Source organism: Polistes fuscatus, unplaced genomic scaffold, assembly GCF_010416935.1.
Source record: "Polistes fuscatus isolate 324 unplaced genomic scaffold, CU_Pfus_HIC Scaffold10, whole genome shotgun sequence".
NCBI classification, from domain to species: Eukaryota; Metazoa; Arthropoda; class Insecta; order Hymenoptera; family Vespidae; genus Polistes; species Polistes fuscatus.
Window position 1 is genome coordinate 3,420,104 of NW_025112998.1, and position 24,828 is coordinate 3,444,931.

At 32.3% G+C, this 24,828-nt stretch overlaps 1 protein-coding gene across 2 annotated transcripts in view; it reads left to right on the plus strand.

Moving 5' to 3' along the window:
- Positions 1-7,167, plus strand: part of LOC122526114 (zinc transporter ZIP11) — a 49,640-nt gene extending 42,473 nt beyond the window's left edge. For both annotated transcript variants that reach the window (XM_043649285.1, XM_043649286.1), the window contains exon 7: positions 7,044-7,167. In XM_043649285.1, the coding sequence (XP_043505220.1) occupies positions 7,044-7,122 (79 nt within the window). In that variant the 3' untranslated portion in view covers positions 7,123-7,167. The remainder of the gene's footprint in view (positions 1-7,043) is intronic.
- The last annotated feature ends 17,661 nt before the right edge of the window (positions 7,168-24,828 follow it).

Below are 24,828 nucleotides of genomic sequence, written 5' to 3' on the forward strand. Positions count from 1 at the left end.
AAGCGCATAGAATTGGATTGAAGATGGGAAAAAAATTGTAAGAGTGGGAGAAAGCAAGCTTATCCCTCCGTCGCGTTTTACACGCGAGCGAGCTAGTGTGCGTGCGAGCGTCCGTGTGCACTAATACACAAACGAAGGATCTTCGGCAATCTTCGGGACTCTCGGTCTTGAATGCAAGTGAGAGTGAGAGAAGAAACCGATATTTCCCTTTTCTATTTGTTTAGGCGATAACGAGTATTATTGTCCTTGGGAGCGTTCTAATATTTCTCTTTTCATATATTTTCTTTCGGTAGCAAGAATTTTACGTCTTGGCCATCGAGCGTCGTGCGTTTTGTATACGAGTGCGAGTGAGAAAGAAAACCGATATTTCTCTCTTTCTATTTTTTCTTTCGGTAGCGAGAATTTTTCGTTTTGGCCATCGTGCGTCGAACGTTCTATATATCTATATATATCGGCGTATAAGCGCGGCACTTTTAAATCGAATCTTGATGCTTATGGCACGCCATTTCTTTATTTATTGTCAAAAATAATGAACCTTGAGTAAAAAAAAAATAATTCATTTTAACAGAAACTATTATTATTTAGTTGAGAGTAAAAATAATGAATTAATTTTGTGTCTCGCCATAAAATTAATTAGAATAATTAATTGATATAAATTCTTTGCCTCACAAAAATTAAATTGTATATTTTTGTAAAATATAATGAAAATAGTAGTGTAAATAGTAAAAAATGTTTGTATTTCTGAAATTGTAAAGAAATTAAATAGGTTTATTTTTCGCGGTGTCCTAGGTGATTTCTTATTAAAATGAAAATTATGTTTTACTCAATGATGATTCGAACATTTAACGAAAATAAGAAGAGACAGTGTTTTTATGAAACACAAAATCTAATTTTTTATTTAAATTGCTACGAAAGGGTATTCGATTTCTTCATAGTCTTCCTGCTCATTTTCATCATATTGATTAAAATCAGAATCCTCGAGGTCCAGTTGTTCGACAATATCGAGGAATTCATTTCTTGCCATATCTTCGACATCCTCGTCTCTTTCTTCTACTCGAATCTCAGCTGAATTCTCGACTGTGCTAGTGGAAAAGTTGGAGCAGGATTGTTCTCCACAATATTTACAAAATTGGGTGCAAAGTAGCCCACTTTTTCGGCAGCTGCACCGCAAAGATTTGCAGTCTCCCGTGCACGCACATTGTACCTAGACATATACATGTAGTAAACATTTAAGGAAAATGATTAAGAATTTGCATGCGCATAGAATGTATATGATTTTTTGTATAGTTCATTTCAAATTCGCGAAACATTAATCGAACGGTAAAGACTTTAAAAATTCGTGAATTTTTGGAATAATCATTGAGTCGTGCAAATTTTTGCAAAATTCCAAATATTTTACTAATTGTTGTTTTCTTCTTCGATTCAAGTTTAACAAAAGTAACGTTGGCGTTCAATTTACAAGATAAAATATTAGGAAATATTAGTAAAATATTTGGAATTTTGCAAAAATTTGCACGACTCAATGATTATTCCAAAAATTCACGAATTTTTAAAGTCTTTACCGTTCGATTAATGTTTCGCGAATTTGAAATGAACTATACAAAAAATCATATACATTCTATGCGCATGCAAATTCTTAATCATTTTCCTTAAATGTTTACTACATGTATATGTCTAGGTACAATGTGCGTGCACGGGAGACTGCAAATCTTTGCGGTGCAGCTGCCGAAAAAGTGGGCTACTTTGCACCCAATTTTGTAAATATTGTGGAGAACAATCCTGCTCCAACTTTTCCACTAGCACAGTCGAGAATTCAGCTGAGATTCGAGTAGAAGAAAGAGACGAGGATGTCGAAGATATGGCAAGAAATGAATTCCTCGATATTGTCGAACAACTGGACCTCGAGGATTCTGATTTTAATCAATATGATGAAAATGAGCAGGAAGACTATGAAGAAATCGAATACCCTTTCGTAGCAATTTAAATAAAAAATTAGATTTTGTGTTTCATAAAAACACTGTCTCTTCTTATTTTCGTTAAATGTTCGAATCATCATTGAGTAAAACATAATTTTCATTTTAATAAGAAATCACCTAGGACACCGCGAAAAATAAACCTATTTAATTTCTTTACAATTTCAGAAATACAAACATTTTTTACTATTTACACTACTATTTTCATTATATTTTACAAAAATATACAATTTAATTTTTGTGAGGCAAAGAATTTATATCAATTAATTATTCTAATTAATTTTATGGCGAGACACAAAATTAATTCATTATTTTTACTCTCAACTAAATAATAATAGTTTCTGTTAAAATGAATTATTTTTTTTTTACTCAAGGTTCATTATTTTTGACAATAAATAAAGAAATGGCGTGCCATAAGCATCAAGATTCGATTTAAAAGTGCCGCGCTTATACGCCGATATATATAGATATATAGAACGTTCGACGCACGATGGCCAAAACGAAAAATTCTCGCTACCGAAAGAAAAAATAGAAAGAGAGAAATATCGGTTTTCTTTCTCACTCGCACTCGTATACAAAACGCACGACGCTCGATGGCCAAGACGTAAAATTCTTGCTACCGAAAGAAAATATATGAAAAGAGAAATATTAGAACGCTCCCAAGGACAATAATACTCGTTATCGCCTAAACAAATAGAAAAGGGAAATATCGGTTTCTTCTCTCACTCTCACTTGCATTCAAGACCGAGAGTCCCGAAGATTGCCGAAGATCCTTCGTTTGTGTATTAGTGCACACGGACGCTCGCACGCACACTAGCTCGCTCGCGTGTAAAACGCGACGGAGGGATAAGCTTGCTTTCTCCCACTCTTACAATTTTTTTCCCATCTTCAATCCAATTCTATGCGCTTATTTTTGAAAATACGAAGATAACTCATAGAACATTTTTTTAGTATTTTTCAATTTTCTACAACTTTTGTTTGAAACTTTTTTCGATTAAATGCCTAGATTCTAAGATAAAGTTATTTTTGACCCTTTTTTACCCTTTTTCTCAAAAACGGCACTTTCCACCTCAAAAAAATTAGCACCATTCGATTCAGCGTCGTCTATTTACCCTTATATCAAGTTTCCACCAAATCTGCTGAGATTCGAAGGAGATGGCCCGAGTTGACTGGACTAACATATTCGTCGGGGTTCTATTCGAGAACGATTACGGTACAATGGCGCGTGACGGCAGTGCCGTAGATAGTCGAGTCGACTTAATCTTTATTTTTCTCTCTTTCTCTTTCTCTCTCTCTCCCTTTCTTACTTTTTTCTCTCTCTCACTCTTTCGCGAACGCGTTAAAACGAACGTGCAGAGCAAATTTCTTTCCCAGGCCCAGAACGTCGGCCTAAACCGTACGAGCATTGTCATTATAATTGGCTTCTTTTGTATTTCGCGTGCGATCTAACCGTCTTGCCGGTGTATACCAAAAGAGCCGCTAGTTTTCTCTGTTTCTTTTTCTATTTTCATCCTTCTCATTCTCTCTCTTCCTTTCTTTTTTTTTTTTTTTTCTTTTTTTTCTTCTTGCTTGTTACTTAGGTGAAGCATCTCTGAACGTAGAGAGAAGACTCCTGAGACAGTCGACCTCGACTGGCTCCCTCGGGAACCCTCGAGGACCCGGAAAACACAAAAGTGAAAATACACCTCTCTCTCTTTCTTTCTTCTTCTTTCTTTCATCTATTCCTCTCCCCTCGTTTCTAAGAAAACCGTTGCACGACCTCGGTGCAACCCTCCAAATCAAACCCGTGTGATCTTTTCGGTGTGAAAACTAACGAGAAGTATTCCGGTATACTTAACCGCTAATTAACGATCGAATCTGCTTTATCAACGCATTAGTCTCTCTCTCTTTCTCTCTCTCTTCTTCTTCTTCTCTTTCTCTTTCCCTCTTGAGAAAACGAGATCAAGTCTTCATTACCTCATGACTGCTTTTCTCTCTCTTTCTCTCACTCATTTTGTTTTTCTCATACGATTCATTAATTTTCTCTCTCTCTCTCTCTCTCTCTCTCTTTCTCTTTCTGTTTCATTTTTAACTGATGTTTTTCTTTTTTCTAATACGATCCATTACTTTCATACCAACTACCTCACCTATCGAACTTTTCCATTCGTAATTTTGTTTTTTTTTTTTTTTTTTATTTTATTTACGAATCGATCCTTTCGTTCTCTTCATTCGCTCATTTTTCTTCCCGTCTGACGCTAGAAATTCGTAAAGTTTTCGTCGAAAATTTGACAAATATTTCAAACTTCAAGCAAGACGTTAATAAAAAATCCTTTCATCGCGCATCGTTTCATATTAAAATTGTTTTATTCCATTCGTATTTGATAATTATTAAGTTTCTTGTTAGTTCTTTTCTTTTCTTTTTTTTTTCATTAAGATAAATTGATCGATCGATCGACCTGTGTGTTTAATAGAATGGTGAATCGCGATGCTAATCGATTCATGCTGAGAAGTCGATATGGTCGAACGATTATTTCTCTCTTACGGATAAAAAAGAGAAAAAAAAAGAAAAGAAAAAAAGAAAAAGGATAAAGAAAAAACCAAGATCGGAATGATGAAAAGGAAGAAAAGGGGTTAAGGTGGTGGTGGTGGTGTTGGTGATAGTGGTGGAAGGAGGGGGAGGGAAAGGTTTAGTGAGATGCTTCGCTCAGGAGTGAGAAGGTGAGAGGGGGAGGAGGGGGAGGAGGAGGAGGGAGCAGAAGGTTATTGGTACAAGTTTTAAAGAGTTAGAAGATATCGACTGGAATGCCTTCATCTTTAAAGAGAATTTATCTTTCTTGTCGAGTAAATGAGAAGAAGAAGAAGAAGAAGAAGAAAAAGAAACAGAAAATAAAATAAAATAAAATAAAATAAAATAAAATAAAAGATGACGAAGAGATGAGAAGATGAAAAAGTATAAGAAACGTTTATTATCTTTTTCACGGAAACAACTATACATTTCTTATAATTTAAATTTTTCCTTTGCTCGGTGAATAGGAACGCTTTAGTTGTTTTCTTTCTAATATCTTTTTTAATTCCTTTCTTTCTTTCTTTCTTTCTTTATTTCTTTATTTCTTGATTTATTTATTTTCTTAGTTTCGTTTTAAATTATCTACCATTTGAGTTAGTTCTCACGGTAGTTCTCTTCCAATTATCTTTCTCACCTTTTTGTTTTTTATTTTACTTTTCTTTTTTTTTTATCAGTAAGATACAACAGAGGACAAGTATATAAAAGATGAAAAAGAAGAAATATAAAAGAAACAAATTTAAATATATTAATCGTGTTATAATACACATATTACATATATATATATTTGAAATTTTTCGTTATATCGTTATATGTGTTATTTTTAACACATTGATTTATGATCAATGAATTATACGAATTATTCGTACAAAAATATGATCGACCTAATTGAAATTCAAACAGGCAGGCAACCCAATAATTCAAAACATTTGATTGCCTGGAAAGTTCGTACTGATTTACAAAAAAACATTGATATATTACGTATGTAAAATCAAACAATAAGTTTCATACCCCAAATAATAAAATTGAATAGTTTAATAGTTAAAGAATAATTATTCATTAAAATAGATTACCTGAGGTTTTCTTCTACCCAGGTCCAGTCAATCCACTGATTATGAGACTAATTTTTTTCATAAATTCTATACAATACGTATAAGTAATGTATACATAAATGGGAATGTATATTACATTTTGTAAATCGGTATGAACGTTCTTTTTTTTTTTATTTGAGTAACCTAATAATACACGCATACTTATAAAATAAATAGATATATTTTATAGACGATTGAGTATGAGCAGGAAACGAGAAAAAGACGATGACAGTTGACGACAATCGATACGAAGAGACGATACGCATGCGCACACATACACACACAACTGATGCGCTGACACACACGTACGCCCGCGATTGTCCAGAGATTTGAAAGTCAACAACGTGTGTGTATGTCTGTATATGTATATATAGACATGTGTAGTGTGTGTGTGTGTGTATGTGTAAGACGATAATGGGCAATAAAAATACAAATTTTCTGAGAGCAACCGAAGAAGGGAGGTATTTACCACGCGGATATGATTGATGTGGTAGAACGCCCACCGAAACACAACGGCGCATTTCACCGGCCGTTAAAATTGATGGCCGTGTATAATTTACAAAATCAACAAGCCGTGACGTGCAATACCGTGGCACAGAGAGACGCGTGCGTGCGTGCGTGCGTGCGTGCATTGTGTGTGTCTTCTTCTTTAATCCCTACTTGTAAGCCACGAGAAAAAACCCTTTTTATTTCTCGCCATCTTCATTCAACCCCACCTCCCACCCTCTGTCCCCCAGCGTCGTGATACCCTATTTTGTGTGTGTTTCTTTTTTGTTTTTACTCACTCTCTCTCTCTCTCTCTCTTTTTCTTTGTCCTTTCTCATCTACCGATCGAACAATCATTTTACAATTATTATTATTTTCTATGGCGATGAATTTTTGTGCCCATTTTCTTTTTGAATTTTATGACATTGGAGTTTTTGTTCGTTGATCAAACTGTTAACGTATAGTGTAATAATAATAAGAATAATAATAATATTAATTTTCAATTATTTTTCATCTGAAAATTAATTGTATAACAGAAGTAATATGAGAGATAAAATTGTTTCTAAAATTATTTATGACAATTGCATCGGTTTGAAAATGAAACGAAACGTATCACGAAATGAAAAGGTATTTGAATGACCTATTAAATAAATAAAATGTATTCACGGATTAGGATTCACAAATACATATCTTTAATAACAATACTAATAATCAAAAAGCAGTGTTGCATTATTTTTAAATATATTGATGACCGGACTTTGAATATGTGTTTCAATTCTATCAAAAAAAAAAAACAAATAAAATAAAACAAAATAAAAGTCAAAATAATGACGAATGATATTTGTTATATAACAGTATAATAATACAGAAGAGAAATATAATATTTGTTAACACGTATTGGATTACGCAATATCGACGCAAGTGTCTCTCTAAACATTTTTCTATTTGCAGCGGAAACGGTAAACTCGCCAGCTGGGCCGCCATCGTGGGTTTCTTGGTGATGATGTATCTCGACGTGGGATTAGGCTAGGAAATTGTGTAACAACGTTTTTCGTAAATGCACACGTTCAATTCATTTAACAATATACATATATATATATATGAATAATATATATAATATATATAATAATATATATATATATAATAATATATATATATATATATATATATATATAATATATATATATAATATATATATGAATATATATATAGTAACAAAAAAAAATATAAATATATATGTATATATTTATTTATATGGATGTGTATTTATATTCGCCTAATTTGAATTATTCGATGATTATAAGGAAAATTAAGATACTCATTATTTATACGATATATACGCATCGATCAATTTTTTTCCTTTCTAATCATACCTTAAACGTATCGATTTTAATATTCGATCGATAAATCGATTATACATACATACATACATTGAATTTTTTTTGAACGTTTACTCTATCAAGATTACATCTTTTTGTATCTTTTTTTTTAAAAAGATATTCTTCTGTTTTACATATTACACAAATGTTCTTCGTAGAAATTAATTCGGTGCTTTGGAATAAATATTAAATTTTGTTTTTTTTTTTTCTTTTTTTTTTTTTTAAAAAAGAACCGAATTAATTTCTACGCTTTAATATATTGTATAAATATATATTGTTCTTATTGTTCATTTATTTTTACAGGTTATAAATGATCGATGGAGTGACGCGTAGATCGAATTTTCTATGAGATGATTTATTATTTAAACCGTTTCAAAATTTCACATAAACGCACATATACATACACACAAGACCGACACTCACGCGTGTGTTTTGTCCAATAAGTTTAGTTTTCTTTTTGTTCCCCCTTCCCTAAGAAAAAACGATCGATAAAAATCGGGTAAACTTTTCTTATCTTACCTTTTGAATTATTTTTGTTGTTGTTTTACCTTACTTTTGTTTTCTTTTGATATATTTATAGATAAAAACTTGTTACGTACGATCGTGAATCTTATCGGATGATCGATCAAATGTTAAAATCGATGTTGTCTACTCAGGGCACGCAGATCTTTTTGACGTCTCAATCGGCGTAGCGAATTGTTTAGTGGCGAATATGGATCGATATAGATGAAAAAAGGAAAAGGAATAAAAAAAGAAAAAAAAGAGAAAAAAAAAAATACAAGTAATAAACGAAACGTCGTTCAAGTTGACCCGCTATCAACGTCGAGAATCGAACAGCAACGCGTCGAAAGAGATTCATTCGATTTATCGATCTCTTCCGACATCTGTGGCCTTTCTTTTTTTTTTCGTTTGAAAGATGATCTATCTTTCTTTTTTTTTTATTATTATCATTATTAAATCTATTTTTTCTAATCCATTCTAATACCTAGTCGTCGATTAATCGAACGATATTTGATACATCGAGATTTCTTTTTGCGATAATATTGATCATTGAGAAAAAATAATAATTGCAATGATTTTTTGTTGAATTAATTTACTCTTTTTACTAAATATTTATTTGTATTTAATTTAAAATCGATCGACAAGGGAGTGGTTTGGAAATCAATTAAAATTCTCTTTATATTGAATCAATTGATTTTTTATCTATTTTTGTTTATAGAAACAATTAATTGAATGTGATTAATAAACGATTTTAATTTTTTTAATATCAAATATTTGTAATAATGACTACAAATCATATTTGAATCTTAAATATTGAAATGCATTTTAGTAATAAAAATAAAATTTTGTAATAATCGATAATGTATATTATCGATAATAATCGAAATGTATATAACAATTAGGATGTTTTTCGATGACCTCGACGTTGAACGCTCATTATTTGTAATATATAGAGAGGATTATATTTTGGTACCATAGATAAGCGGACTGCTGTACCTAAGAAGTATTATTCATGGTGTACCATAAGTGCGAACCAAGAAACTCTTCGGATACTTTTTGTTCGAAAAAAGGTTAGAAGAGATAATACTAGAACAAAAAATTAGAAACCACGTGTCCTTTCGTCTTAGATCGTTCTTGTAAAAGAAAGAAAAAAAAAATAGGACAAAAAATAGGAATTCCCTAAAAGAAAATGAAACTATGAGAACGAAGATGATCTATCGAAGATCGATCGATCGATCGTATTACTTTGAAAGTTCCTGTGATCATGACGAGATTTTTCATAAGTGGACACGCCAGCGGTGCAATTATTATAATTAATCTGTGAACATCTAATTAAAATGAAAAAAAAAAAGAAAGAAAAAAGAAAAAAAAAACTACGGTTTACATTAAACCGAACGTTCGACGTATCCCGTCTGCCGAAAATATCGAATTTTTTTCTATGACATTGCATTAAGGATTTTACGAATATGAGTATTAAAAAAAAAAAAAAGAAAAGGAAAAAGGAAACAAAAATAAAAATGAAGAAAAATACAAGTTCGTGGAATATTATTCCACGATTTTATTTGAATTTTTATTTTTTTTTTATTATTATTATTATTGTTATTTTCTAGAAAATTCCAAATATCGATCGCACAATTTTTGTAAAGTAATTTAATTTAACGAGAATAATAACACATTCGAAAATAATAATTAACAATTTATTATCTATTTAATGTAAACATATTACATTTGTTCTTTTACCAATGAATTTTATGAAAATTTGTGATTATCGATCCACGTCAAACTTTCGGCAGATTATGGTCTACGTCTCTTTAGTTAATTGATCCTTTTAAATGTAATTTATCTAGGATAAAAGATTTTTAGACTGGTCTCTCGTAGATAATTAAATATTTCAAGTGGAAACGTTACTTACGTTCGATGATTACGGTGACCTTAAAGATCGATTTTATTTGAAATGATTTACATTAAACGTACAACAATGACAGCTATTAATTAATTCATTTTTGTGTTATTTTTTTTATTAATATAAATAAATAAATAAATAAATATGTTAAATATCTAATCAAACTAATGAAAAAATTGAAAAATAGGAACTAACAAATTGAAAATCGAATGAGAGAAATATTTCGAAAAATTTCGTTCTTTTACGTCATCGTAGTTTAGCCATTCGACAATCGAGCCATGTTTCCTTTATTTCATTATTTTTAACTTTAGTAATTATACCGATTAGGTATCAAATCGTATGCAATCGCAATGATTTTGTATGCGTGCGTAATAAAAAAGAAAAAAAAAAAATAGAAATCAAACACTCGAGATAAAAGGCGTCGTTATTTTCATTTAATGGATAAAAAAAACATTCGTCGATTTTTTTCCAATATCCTTAAGGATTCTCTTTCCTAATTCTCGTTTACATCGTCATTCCCTTAGAAAAAATGATCAAGAATGAAAAGAATTGAAAATAATATTTTACTTCAGTTTTATTATTTTTCAATCAAAAATGTATCAACCTGACCTGTTTATTATAAAAATCACGTAAATCTATTTTTGAATAGAATATTAAAAAAACACAATTTGATATTTCATTAATCTGTTAAATATTAAGCTCTCTGTATTATCGTTTTGTGTAGTATATTTTATAAATCAATTTCTAAGATGCAAGTATCACAGTAATATGAGCTTTGCTATCTCTCGCCAGATTTTATTCGTTCAAAGCAAACGTTGCAATCCTTCTAAATTCCTATTAGCATAACACAGAAATAGAATGACCTACCATTCAGTCAGTTCATCGACGAAAAATCGAATTTATCTCTTCACTCGAACTAAGAGATTCCTTTATCGTATTTCATACTTATTGGGCTCCTTTAACTTTGATAATAATATTCCTATTGCCAAGACTGTCGAGTTCAAACTATCGTCGGAGACGATATTGACCAAATAAAAACCTAAATAAACATTATTACCGAATGACGATCGAAATTAACTTCTCGAGTGCAAAAGGTTTGATATATTGATACGTGATTTCAAAGTTATATATGGTGCATAAAGAATATTAAATAATAACAATAAAAAAAAATTAAATTACACCACGACTCGTATGACATTCGTAACCAATCGTTCGGTTTACACTGGTATTTCGTGTCCGAGCTAAAACTATTTTTTTACAGAGTTCTTCCATTTGTTTATTAAAAAAAAGTATATATAAAAACAAATTTTTCGATATATCAAGTTGAAGGTTTCGAACAATTGCATGAATTTTGAAAAAATTTTTTTAATATATTAAAAGGGCGATAAAAAAGGGCCAATAGTGAGAGACCCACCCACCTATATTGCCGGAAGGTACGAAAATAACGTATACTGACGAAGGGTTATCTAATAAATTGATTCTATCAATAATTGATCGAATAAATTGATAATTGATGATGATGTATCTAAAAATTGATAGGTACCTAATAAAAAGAATAATATTTTTAAAATGGAACAAAATATTTATATAAAAAACAAAAAATTAGATAGACAGACAGATAGATAGATAGATAGATAGATAGATAGATAGATAGATAATTTGCAAAGCCTTCGGCATCGGCGAGGAGGCGCGAAACGAATTGGAGCATCGTCGGTAATTCGCCGGGGTAAATTACCGCGCTTGGCCGCCGGCTGCGGCCGCGATAACGTTACACGCCGTCCCCGCCGTTTCCTCCCCCTCTTTCCTCTTCTTCCTCCCTCCTCCTGCTCCTCCACCTTCACCCCCTGGTGGTTGTCGGAGAACGTCTCGCCGGAGTTGCATAACCGCGCGCGCGCGCAGGAACCGTGGATGCCATCCATGGTTGAAGGAGGAGGTTGGTGGTGGTGGTGGATGAGGAGGATGGAGGTGGGTGTCAGGGCCGGGACGGCTGGTCGGGAGGGGCCGGGGGGATAGAGGGGGGAAGGGGGAACGGACCGAGGCATGATGGAGTGAGCGACAAGGACGGCTGCACTGCTCGGTTTCCCGGTGCAACGAGTCCAACCGACCCAGACTTCTAACACACACGTACCTGCACTTGTTCCATATGTGTATGTAGGAAGAGTTAACGCGTGTGTTTGTGTGTGTGAAAGGAGAGAGAGAGAGAGAACAAGACCGTGATAGAGGAATACAGACATTCCTCGGTGTGCGAAAGAGACGGAGAATCATTCGTCTGTATTGGTTTGTAGGTAGATACATGCATACTGGAAATGCGAGAGAGAAAGAGAGAGAGAGAGAGAGAGAGTGGGATAGCAGATGCATTGCTGGAATGCACCGAGGAATAGACAGAGACGGAAATAGAAGTTGTCGGAGACGGACGAAGAGGCCGAAGGCGTCTCGTCGTGCCACGATGCTCCTGGAAAAAAAGGGGTAGGGGGTTGGGCTATCGCCTTTTATATGTATCCCCCCCCACCCCACCCTCTCTTTCTCTTTCTCTCTTTTTCTTTCTTTCTTTTTTTTTCTTCTTTCAAGAAATGATCATTCCACTAAGAATAAGGGCAATTCAATTTTACCGGTAAGAAGGAATCCATCTATTTCAAATATTTTTTTTTTTTATCTATATTTAGTATTATTATTTCGATACGTATCATCGGTTAACGCGATTCATAGAATAATTATACAAATTTAATCTATTTGTTATACTATTGTTATATATAGTTTTGAAAAAAATAGAAATTAATTCGATAATAATTTTTAGAAAAGAGAAAACAAAAAAAAAACGAGAAACAAATTTTATGTTACATTATATCAAGTCACAAGGATGAATTACTATCATTTTTTTTCATTATAGAGAGTAAAGAATTGAATGATATTGGATTGAAAAACGAAGGAAAAAGAAAAATTAAAAAACAAAAAGAAAAAAATAGTAAAAAAGTAAAAAGGAATGAAATATTTTGTCTATTCAGTAAAATCGGGTGGTTGGCAAAGTTAAGTTTAAGGGGAGAGGATAGAGAGAAGGGGTACATAGTAGAACTATCACGTCGTTTATAGTTAGTTTTTGGTCAAGACTTTGGTGGAGGGTGGTAGTCTAGAAAGAAAGAGAAAGAGAAAGAGAATAAGAGAGAGAGACAGAGAGTGAGAGAGAGGGAGGGTAGGATAGGATAGAGGGGTGGAGGGGGGTAGGGCGGCGACGTTACTGGTGGAACAGGGATAAGAGAGAGAGCGAGAGAGACGGTTGTTGCACATCGGAAAGCCGGGGCAGCAGCGATGCACCCGCCAGCAGTCTCTCGATGCACTTTGCGATGCGCGTCTACGGTCACACAGAGAGAAAAAGAAAACGTACGTGTATATTTAAGCGTATTTGTGCGCGTATTAAATATTCAAAAACTCATTCATCAGATAAAATTACTTCAATAATATATACATATTACATTATATTAAGAAATAATATAACACAAGCATTGATTTATTATTTAATTAATTGTAATATTATTTTTCTCGTCATTGTTATAAGCATTGAAATATAATAGAAATAGTATTTATTGGTTAGGAAGAAAAGTAGTTGGTTGCGCAGTAATCAGTAGTGGTGTTAGTGATGGTAGTTACCCTCGACTGAGAATCCGCGTCGCGACGCCAGGGCGTCGGGGTAAAAGGTGATCGTTGGTATTACGGCCGATGAACTCTATCCAACTATCTTTTTCTTTTTCATATATATACTAATACATATATGCGTACGTATATGTATACTCTTATATTAACACGTATATGCAAACGTTCACTTATTTTATTTGTCCTATTTCTCTCTCTCTTTCTCTTTCTCTTTCTATCTTTTTGTCTATTTACTTGAGTCAGTGATGGTTCTCTTGTACTCTTCTATTTTTTTTTTACATACCAATATAATTTTCACTTGTAACCGATTAGAATAAATAATAGAAGATGAAGAAACGTGTTCTCTCGTCTAGCAAGCAATGGACGCAACCTCGAGTCTTACTTTCTCGTGTAGGAGTACGTATATTGTGTGTGTATATATATGTGTGTCTCTGTGTATGTGTATATACTATATACGTATGTACTTGACAAGATTACTTTTTTGTGTTCTATGATCTAGTTTTTCTTTTATCTTTTCTTTCTTTTTTATTACAATAAAAATCGTAAAACATCGTCGTTAGTTAAAAGTTAAATGCTCGGGTAAAAGGGAGTGGGTGAATTCGCTGTCAATGTGTAGAACATGTTAACAATAAGTCGTCGCAGTTTTGTAGCTTCCTTTAGGGTACAAAAAGGGCTCCAAGTTGAAGTATTAACTACGGTGCTTCTCTCTCTCTCTCTCTCTCTCTTCCTCTCTCTTGTCATCTTTTTTTTTCTCTCGGTAAAATTTTAGGATAAACTTTTCTATGTGATCGGAATTGTTCGAAAGAAGAAAGGATTAAATAAAAAATAAAAGTAAATTAAATAGAAAGATAAAAAGTAGGATCGTTGATCCGAATAAATACGTAATCGCGATACACGGTATAAATTAAAATCCCATGGTTGCACGTAACGATTTGATTTTGATTTGATCGTACGACGGGTGGGTTGAAAAATTTTGAGCTCGATTTCAAGCTCGATTCTTTAGATTCGAGGACGATAAAAGAAAGGAAAGAAAAAATTATCGAAATTTTCAAGGTTAACATTCGTGGAAAATAATACTCGAGGTGTGACGCGCGACACGCTTAGACGCTTCCAACCAATTGCCGTTGGCAATAACTTGTACGAGTTTCTCTTGCAATTTTCTTGCTAATGGGCACTTAACTTAAAGATAAGTGGACTATCCTGCATCGTTACCCATGTTGCTGTGCTTATATACATACTATGTATCGTCACGGCCGATAACTCATCGAATTCCTAATCTTTCGACTAACACGACCATTACTTTACTTTTTATCGTTTTAACTTACATACTACTAACAATTTCTGTGATTTTCTTTCAATGATTATTTTTTCCTATAATCGTCGGTTTCATTAACGTACAACAATCATTTCCTTAATCTTATTCGACGAATTTTACATTCAATTTCACACTTTATTATTATATTTTGAATATATATTTGATTTTATTTTGTTACTTTTTTTTTTTTTTTTAAATACGTAATTCGCAAACAAACTTTCAAATTATATACCTAGATTGGTTGAAAAGTTTTGAGCGTAAGGTAGAAAAAAAACATTTGAAAAACAAATAAATAATAGGAAACGCGTCAATTCGTTTTTGTTCGAAAAACTTTTTAGCTACTGTCTCTCGTGTTAATTAAAAATTGACTAATCAATAATAATGGCAACACTTTAAATAATATATTTTAAATAAATAACACTATTTTGTGTGTATATCTATCACATTTAGTACATATATTAAATATTTCTAATTATTGAAATTCATTTTAGTATTTTTTTAATCGAGTAAAAAACAAATACTAATATTTTAAACAAATATATATATAAATTCGACAAAAGTCATAATCGATTGGAATAACTATCGATGTTTCTATCCTTGGACATTGCCCTCTTATTTTTTGTCTTTCTTTTTCTCTAAACATCTGGTTCTTTCAACAAATCCCCCATCCATTATGCTTGCGTTTAGTACAACGACACGCAACTCGTTACGTCAGAGTTCCTTGCCATATCTTTCTCGACAAAAGATCCCGCGTTCGATCTTCCATCATTTCTCCTTGTAGATTTTTACCCCCTCCCCCTTCCCCACCCATAACATTTTATTATCTTCACGAGTTACGTTTTTTCTTTTTGTTTTTCCTGTTTTTCCTTCATCTCTCCTTCCATTCGTTAGCAAACGTTGTCTCGTATTTTAACAAATTTAATTGGCCATATATACTTTCAAATACAATTTCAGTCATTTCAACGAGAAATAACACGGAAACGAATCCTTTTCTCTTTTTTTTTTTCCCGTCGAACTAATTTTTATTTTTTGCAAAATTGTAAAAAAAAACCAAAAAGAAAAACAAAAAGAAAATAAGAAATATCGATAAGAATTCATCGACGCGAGACGTGTTCGACGATGATCTTCCTTTGAAAGAAAAACAAGAAAAATTCTACTCACCATATGTAATCTCCCACCATCGTTCCACGTGGCAACGAACTTCCGACAAGAAGTAATCGTTGACCTCCAACGCGAGTACCGGAAATCGTAGGAAGCTGACCAATTGTAGAACGCTACTTTTTTTTCTTTTCTTTTTTTTTATTTCTTTTTTTTTTACGTCGCTCGTCGGAAGGTCTTGCAAATGGAGGAGGGAGGGGGGAAGGGATTTCTTCGATTTTACGTCATCCCCGAAGAACGAATGAAAAGTAAGTTTAATTATAATTAATAGAATCATTTTTATTCGTTATTTTTTCACTTAACATTTGGACGAGTCAAAAATATTCATTCGTTTAAAATATTAATAACGTTTACTTTTTATTAATTTCTTACGATTATAGAGTAAAGTCATATATTTTCTTTCATGCTAACAATAAGCCTATATAATTTTAGAATTTGCAAAAAAAAACAAAAAAGGGCTAGCCTAAATGGTCTTAGAAAAAAGTGTAATCGAGTTTTGAAATCGTTTCGAAAATTTTGGTTCCACCCTGTATTCGTATTCGTAGAAATAAATTTTCTACTTTACATTCGAATTTAAATCGAAAAACAATTGTATAAGTGTGTAGTTGTGTAGTATATACGCCATCGTTCGTTCGTTGCTTCGTATTGTCCGAAACATAAACAATGACTTTTACTCGTCGGATTGTTGATTTTTTCAAGTACGTGGAATTCTCATGACATAGTATACATAAGAAATACATCCTAGTAACGTTCGAATTTAGTCTTTCGTAGGTCACCGATGTGATAACACGTACGTATACGTCTCTTCGTGATTGAAATTTCGTTTAATAATTTATCGTAATTAGATATCGTGATTTTTATTCTTAGATAGTGTATATCATTCTTGTTTCATGTAGGAGGAGGTGAGTCGAACATTTTTGAGCTTTTTTTGAAATTATTTTTTCAAAGTTTCGTAGATAACGTCGAAAAATAGAACCGAGTTTAATCGAACAAAAATACAAAAATAAAATAGAAAGAATTATTCTTATTACGTGAAATTTAAAAATGTTTAACCAACAATCATCACGCGTATTATTCGCGAAGTATATTTTTTAAGGATTTTATTTAAATACAAATTCTATTTCTTATACTTGTACATATAGATATATATTCGAATGGGAAATGTTATTTTCGTGTTTTACACGAAGAGAGATGGAAATATTTATTTTCAAAGCTTCCGTCTCCGTTATCACTCTAAAGGGCTTTTAACTCTTCACCCGTAATAGAATATCTCACAGATTACTAGAATGAGCCTGCAGAGATATTTCTTTTTATTATTATTATATTTCTTATTTTATAAATATTTTTTTTTCTCACATATGTTAATTGATTTAATTAATATATATATAATACATATGTGTATTTGTGTGTGTGTAATGATTTGATATTAATCGTTTGAATAATTTCAGTTATTTTTTCTTATACATTTTGTTTCTTTTCAGCTACGTTTGACATCCATACGTAATGTAAATTTATATATGCGTATATATATATAATATATATGTATGAATGTATGTATGAATGTGTATGTATATGTATAGATAGATTAAGAGAGTGCTCGAGTTCACGCACACACTCGAATACGCTTTTATACCGACAAGTGCGTGTAGCTTTATATATAGAAATAGCAACGGCGAAACAGCACCGGAAGCGAAGGAGTTCCGCCCAAGCTTCGAAGGGTCAGCGCACTTTGAAAAGCAAGATCCAAGAGTGCTCGTAACGTTTCTTTTAAGAGAGCACCCGCGTACTTCCGTCCTTTCTCTGTTTACGATTATTATCTTTGTATCTTTCTTTCTCTTTCTTTTCTTTTTTTTTCTTTAGGAACGAAATTTGAAACCACCGAATATTTCGACTTTCTCTCTTTTTTCTTTTTTAATTTTATAAATATATTTATTTTATAAAATTTTATAAATCATTTATATATATATAGTTTTTTTTTCTCTTCCGTAAAAATATAAAATATAAGTTTGACAAATTGTTTCTATGCTAGACTCGAAACTTATCAACCAACCAATGTATAATTTTTATATAATTTTCTTGTTTAGTTATTTGACAGAAAAATTGCTTAAATTACTAAATATTTAAAATATTTTAATTATTCTATAGTAGATCATGGTACGATATTTAATTTATAAATTGGTAAAATATTTATTATATAATTCACATTAAAATCTTTATAATAATAATATCGAGAGTATTCGATCGATCGAGAATATTCGAGTAAGATAGAGAAAGAGAGGGAGAAAAAAAAATAAAAAGAAAATGTTTAAAGCTCAAAGCTAACGTTATCCCAAACGGAAGTCGGTGGAGGGCGTTCCCTCAGCAGCTTTTAACATCCTCGAGTCTCCGAGAATTAACCAACACGAGTACGAATCTACTCACTTATGCGAATTTACAGACAGTCGTAGAAATATTTCGTGATAGGAGTTTATTTTTCGATACGATATTTTGCATAGATTCGTAGAAATTCCAAAATTTCGACTAGTGTGCCAGCAAAAAAGATATTTCAAGTATCCACGAGTTTAATAATAATTCAAAAATGATTTACCCTTTATTTTTAATTTATATTAAAAAAATGTACATACTAATTTCATTACATTTAATTAATTTCCAAATTTTTAATAATTCTACACAAATTATTAACGACCATTTTTGCCCAAAAGTTACAAAATTAATAATACACGAACGTACGTAGGTGGGTGGATTGAAAAGTTTTGAATCTCATCAAAAAAAGAAAAAAGTAGAATTAAAAAAGGAAAATATATTTCCTATATATATATATATATATCATATTGAAAACTTTTGCAATCCATTCACGTACACACATCCATACACACACAGAGAGAGACATATACAAGTGTTAGTTGTTGCGTTTGCCTCTTTAGTGACCATGGTGCACGTCAGCTCGCGAAACGCGTGATTTTATGAATGAAACCACCACGCGAGTTCTCTTATAGTGCAAAAGCTACCAAGTAGTAGTCGTATGCGGTACGATACGGTACGATACGGTATGGTACGGTACGGTGGTTTCTTTTTACTGGGTATGGGTAGTGTGTAGTACTCGCGTTTACTCGGCCGTTCTCACAGAGCGAGTGAGAACGTAAGAAGGAGGAAGTCACGGTCAGTCAACTATTGTCCCTTTCTCTCTCTGCTTATTTCCTAACACGGTGAATACCGATGGTGTATGGTCAATAGTTTAGCAGCAGGATGCCGGGTATTGCACATTCAAGGAAGTGTAACTACCTACCGTCTTAGGGGGAAGGGAAAGAGGCGGAGGAGAAGAAGAAGAAGAAGAAGGAAGAGAAAGAGGAGGAGGACGGGGTGGTATGGGGTGGTATGGGGAAACTCGCATCTCGTCTCTGTTCTATGGTGTTGGACATCCTCTTTCCTAAGAAACATAAACCCTAATAAAGAAAGAAAAAGATGGACAGATGGATAAAGATAGAGAAAGAGAAATAGTAATTGTAAGTGTTAGTGTATAAGTGTTGTAAGATAGGGAAACAGTGACTGGTTTTAATCGTAGCCGATGCATCCTGCATTATTCATCGGTTAATTAGATAGCTCGGAAATTTCGTGGCAAGTCTTAACGAGAGGTCATGATATGGAAGAAAAGAAGATGAAGAAGAAGAAGAAGAAGAAGAAAGTTCACTGGGATTACGAGACTTCTCTTCTTCTTTGAGATACAGAAAAAGAGAGGGAGGGAGGGAGGTTGGAAGGAGGAGGAAGAGTGCACGATGTAAGAATGGCTTGAGGGTGTAATTAGCTTCCCCGATCGAGACTGATATCTTTTTTTCATTTTTACTAGACAACTTCTCATTCTCTTTATCTTTTTCCATATTTTTTCTTTTATAAAATTTTCGTAATTTTTTCCATTTTTTAATTTTCTTTTGTTTTTTCTTTTTTTTTTCTTAGAATTAGGAAAGCAGGAAAATTCATTCGAGAATGTAATTTAACTTAACAGATTGAGAGTGATATTTTTTATTTTAGCTAGACAACTTGTTCCATCTCTTTCTACTTTCTTTTTTTTTTTTTTGTAAATTTGGAAAATACAAAAATGACGTTCCAACTGTCTGGGAAACGGTGTCGCGACGGGGCACGTTCGATTAAATTCTAGGCCGACTACCGGCGCGGCGACGCACCTCCATTCCTATATATTCGATTCTATTTTCTATTTTAACGCGCGACGACGGCTTCGTCGCCACGACGATTTTATACGTCTGCGATATTTCGAGAATAAAGTTAAGAGAGAAAGAGAGAGAGAGAGAGAGAGAGAGACGACGACCACGGTGCCACACTGACGCGGTTCGTTTACTTTTCTTCCTACTCTTACGTATAAATGAAACGTTTAATCCTTGTTGTCTACCAATACTCGTCTAATTCTAATCATTAAGCTCACACACGCGCATACAATATTTTATTTTATTTATAGGTATCTCTCGAATGGACAAAAAATGATAATTAAACGATATTGAAATTATCTTCTACGTAAAAAGAAAACATATTGAAATTATTATTCTAATATTTGTAATTTATACGCGAGACCTATCATTAATATTAGACATCGTAATCACGAAAACTATTACCTATCAATGTTTCTCTTTGAAATGTTATAATTACGAGCAACATTTTTTCTTTTTTTTTGTATTTTATTTTAATTACAATACTTACTAGTAATATTTAAAGATAAAAAGTTATAGAGAGAATGTTCTTCTTATATCGTCTTGATTTGTTACGTGTAATCGTTTTCGATCGTAGCAATTAATGTTATAGAACAGTCATTAAGAAGCAACGCGTTCTTTAGCACGTGATTGTCACGCGGGTATAACATTTACACACACGTGGGTCGAAACTGATGTTAAAGCTTACATGGGGAGACACCCAATGGCGATAAATAGACATAATCCTTCCTATATTACGTGTCACGTAGAAGTTCTACGTGCAAATATGCAATAGAAATTAAATTCGAACGAATCCTGTATCTTTCGAACTATTTTCTTGTTTTTTTCTTTTTTTTCTTTTTTTTTTTTTTATAAGTATTACAAACATGTATCGAGTTGGCCACAAAAATTCAATAGAAACTCGATTAATCAGCATGATCGGCACGAATTTTTCAAACAATTCACGCGTAAACGTTTCTTACAAATATTTTTTCTACCCCCGTTACATTTTATATATTACAATTTTATAATTTAGTATATTTCTTTATGTTTTAATTCTTTTATTTCTTTTTTAAAATCAATGACATTTTTCCTTCCCGATTGAAGCGAATTTTGATGTATATATGTTTGTGTGTGTGTGCGGACGCGCACGTATGTTTTTAAGCATACACCCACATATGCAGAAGAAAGAAAAGAAACATATGTTTCGGTGGAACGCAATTCCTCTTTCATAATTCATGAGATTTACATCGGAATATTGGTAGTTAGACGAAATTCAACTCTCAGCATTGACTTTACGCAAATCACCGTATTTCATTGACCCACACGATTCGTGACTATCTTAGAGAACTGTCTTTCTATCCTTTTCTATTGCTTTTTTGTCTAGAAATCTCATGACAGTTAAAAATATCTCTCGTTAAGGATATAAATTTAAAATAAAGATTTATCAAGCTTTTCGTTTGGTTATCGCGAGACAATGTTTGTCAAGAAATCAATGGATTAGAATAAATTAAATTAAATATAAAACATGAGATAAAGATAACGAAGATCATAGAAAAGAATAATAATTTTTTTGATAAATCTTCGATACAAAAATGAATCTCAATAAAAGAAATATTTTATTAAATGTATATATTTTAAAATACAAGAAGAGTGTTTAAAAGAAATAGAAAGGACGGACAGATGAATAATCAACGTGAAAAGAATTATTTATAAAAGTATCTAACAAACAAAAACAAAAAGTGAGAATAAAAAATCACGAAGGGTAAAAAATAAGAAAAATAAAATCGAAATCGGAATCATCGTCAGTTGGAAAATGTTACTTACATATGTTACGAGTATAAAACAAATTTAAATAATAAAATTTGATTATTTTTACTAATAAAAGAAAGAAGCAACAATAATAGAAGATTAAAATAAAGAAAAGAAAAAAATAAATCGATAGAGATATAAGATATTGAAAGTGTTAGAAGAGATGTGTGGCGCGCAAGGACGGTGCTAAAAAGGACAGCCATTTTGCTAGAAAGGAAAGACGGTAAAAGAAGTACAGCAAGTTACTGATAGGGCGGCGCTAAGATCGCATTGCTTCTCTCTATCTCTCTCTCTTTTTCTCTTCCCCTACTTCCAATTCCCCTCTCCACTCCTCCTGCGGAAAAACTCCAAGAGGATTTCGTAGTTCGCGGTGGATTCTCGTATCGGTACATGGATGCGCGTGTTCGTTCGTTGCTTCGTGTTACGTCAGAGTGAGTGCCATCATTTTCTTTCTCTCTCTCTCTCTTTTTCTCTCTTTCTTTCTCTTTTTCTCTTCCTCTTCCTCTTCCTCTTCCTCTTCCTCTTCCTCTTCCTTTTCGCCATTTTTATCATTCATTTTATTTTTTTTTTCCTTATTATCTTTTTCGTTTTTTGTTTTGTTTTTCTTATTATATTTTTTTATTTTATTTTTTTATTCGAGAATCAATGTTCAACCAAACGAACATATTTCGCCCTTGTCTTTTTAATGATTTTTTTTCTTTTTTCTTTTTTTTGTTTTCACTATTTCATTTTATTTTATTTTATGGTCCCAAGTCACGTGGCAATTAACTCCTTCAATTTTTTATTTCCTCTAGGAATTCTGCATTGCGTTGGATAGAATAGTTTATTTTCCAGACAAATAAAACGTTTCTTTTTTATTTCTTTTTTCCTTTTTTTTTTCTTTTTCAGGAAAATTGATTATTATCTTTCGACCCACAACGTTTTAATCGATTCTCTAATCTACGTTCTGATCAAGGATTTCGTTTAATTGCGTGTTCTTTTTTTCCTCTTTTTTTAGTTGTTTTGTGTTGTGATTGTTGTTGCTTGTTGTATGGCTTGTGCTTATTAATTATTTCTCTTTTTACTTTTTCCTATATTTTTCTTAACTTACATTTTGTGTAAACACGTTGATAATTATAATTTTAATAATATGAGAATAATGAAAGAAAGGGGGAATTTATTTATTGCACAGACGATTTACAAAAATGTGAATTTATCTATTCTATTTTACTACGCAAATTATCGCAAATTTTGTCCATATATTTTTCTTCGAAAGTATCGTCCATTTTGTTGTTTTGTGTTTTTTTTTTTATCATTTTCTAATCCCTCGCGTAAATTTTATTAGGCAAATTCTCGCGTTTTTTCACACGAACTTTATTTTCATTTACTCATCCTTCAAATTGTCGTCCATTTTGTTTTTTATTATTTTCCAACAGCATCGTCCGTCTAACCTAATAAAAATTTGTAGAAAACTTTCGCGAATTTACGCGTGCTTCGTTTTTAATTAATTTATTTATTTATCTTTAAATTTATCGTCCAAATTCTTTTTTGTTATGATACTCCGATAATAATAACAATGTATGAAACATCAGAAATAATAGATTAGGTTGAGATAATTAAATGACGCATATGATTTACAAGGAAAATCGATTAGAATGAATCGACATATGGTTAAAGTATTAACGAAAATTGAACACGTGTCGCATTAGTCTATTAATATAAACCAATTTTCCTTCTTACATAAAATGTGATTAGGAAGAAAAAGAAAAATCAAATATAAAATATAAAATCGTATTAAACGATTGAATGATCAAACGATCAAAGGGAAACCATTTCTGAATCAATCATTCTCTCTCAACATTCTAATGCAATTCTCTCGCGAATACAGAAAAAAATAATCTTCATAAAGATAGAGAGAGAGAGAGAGAGAGAGAGAAATCTTTTGATTTGACGCATGCGCGGATGATTGCAATTCACGGAAGTTTCGTTTTCGTATTACGCATACGTTAAAGAAGTGATTGCGTTCAGTAGTCAGGAATGTCTCGAGTTTCTGACTCACGTTGCTTGTTATTCATCCCGTCTATGGATGAATAAGAATGAATATCACATTCGCTAATGATTAGAACTTCTCCAACTGACATGAGAAAATTCATTTGAAGATACTTCGAACCAAATTGTACAATACATTAAACACTTTATTCTTTCAAACCCAATGGAATTATTACAATTCTATTTTTTTTCTTTTCTTTCGTTTTTTTCTTATCTTTTTTACATTGAATGAATTGTAAAAAACGTGGGAAGAATACGAAATTCTTCTTTCTTCATACGTCGAAGAAAACACAAAGCATAAGCTTATTAGAGTTCGCGCGTATTGCGCATAAATTACATAATCGTAACACATACGATTCTCTTTATCTCGGTATGTTAAGCCTGCGCCATTCATAAAAGAAAAAACTTACACCCTTGAAATATAATTTAATTTACGTTAGAACAATTTTATCTTGTTCGTAAAAACAAGGATCAATAAAATAACGGAAAGGAAATGAAATTTCGAAAAATAACGTTTGTACGAGTTAAACTAAAAAACAATAAATAAAGACAAAACCATACACACACACACACGCACACATACGCGCGCGCGCGTACACGCATACACACCCACAAACAAATACGTACATCCGTAAAAATACACACAAAAAAACACGAAAGAATTCGTGGAACTCGAAAGGACATTTGGAGAGTCAGTCGATTGGGATTTCCGTGTTTTCCGAACACGTCAACCCTCCTTCCTCTTTCTCTTCCCCCTCTTCTCTATCATCCTTCCTCTCTCACAGATTTTTCCTTCACA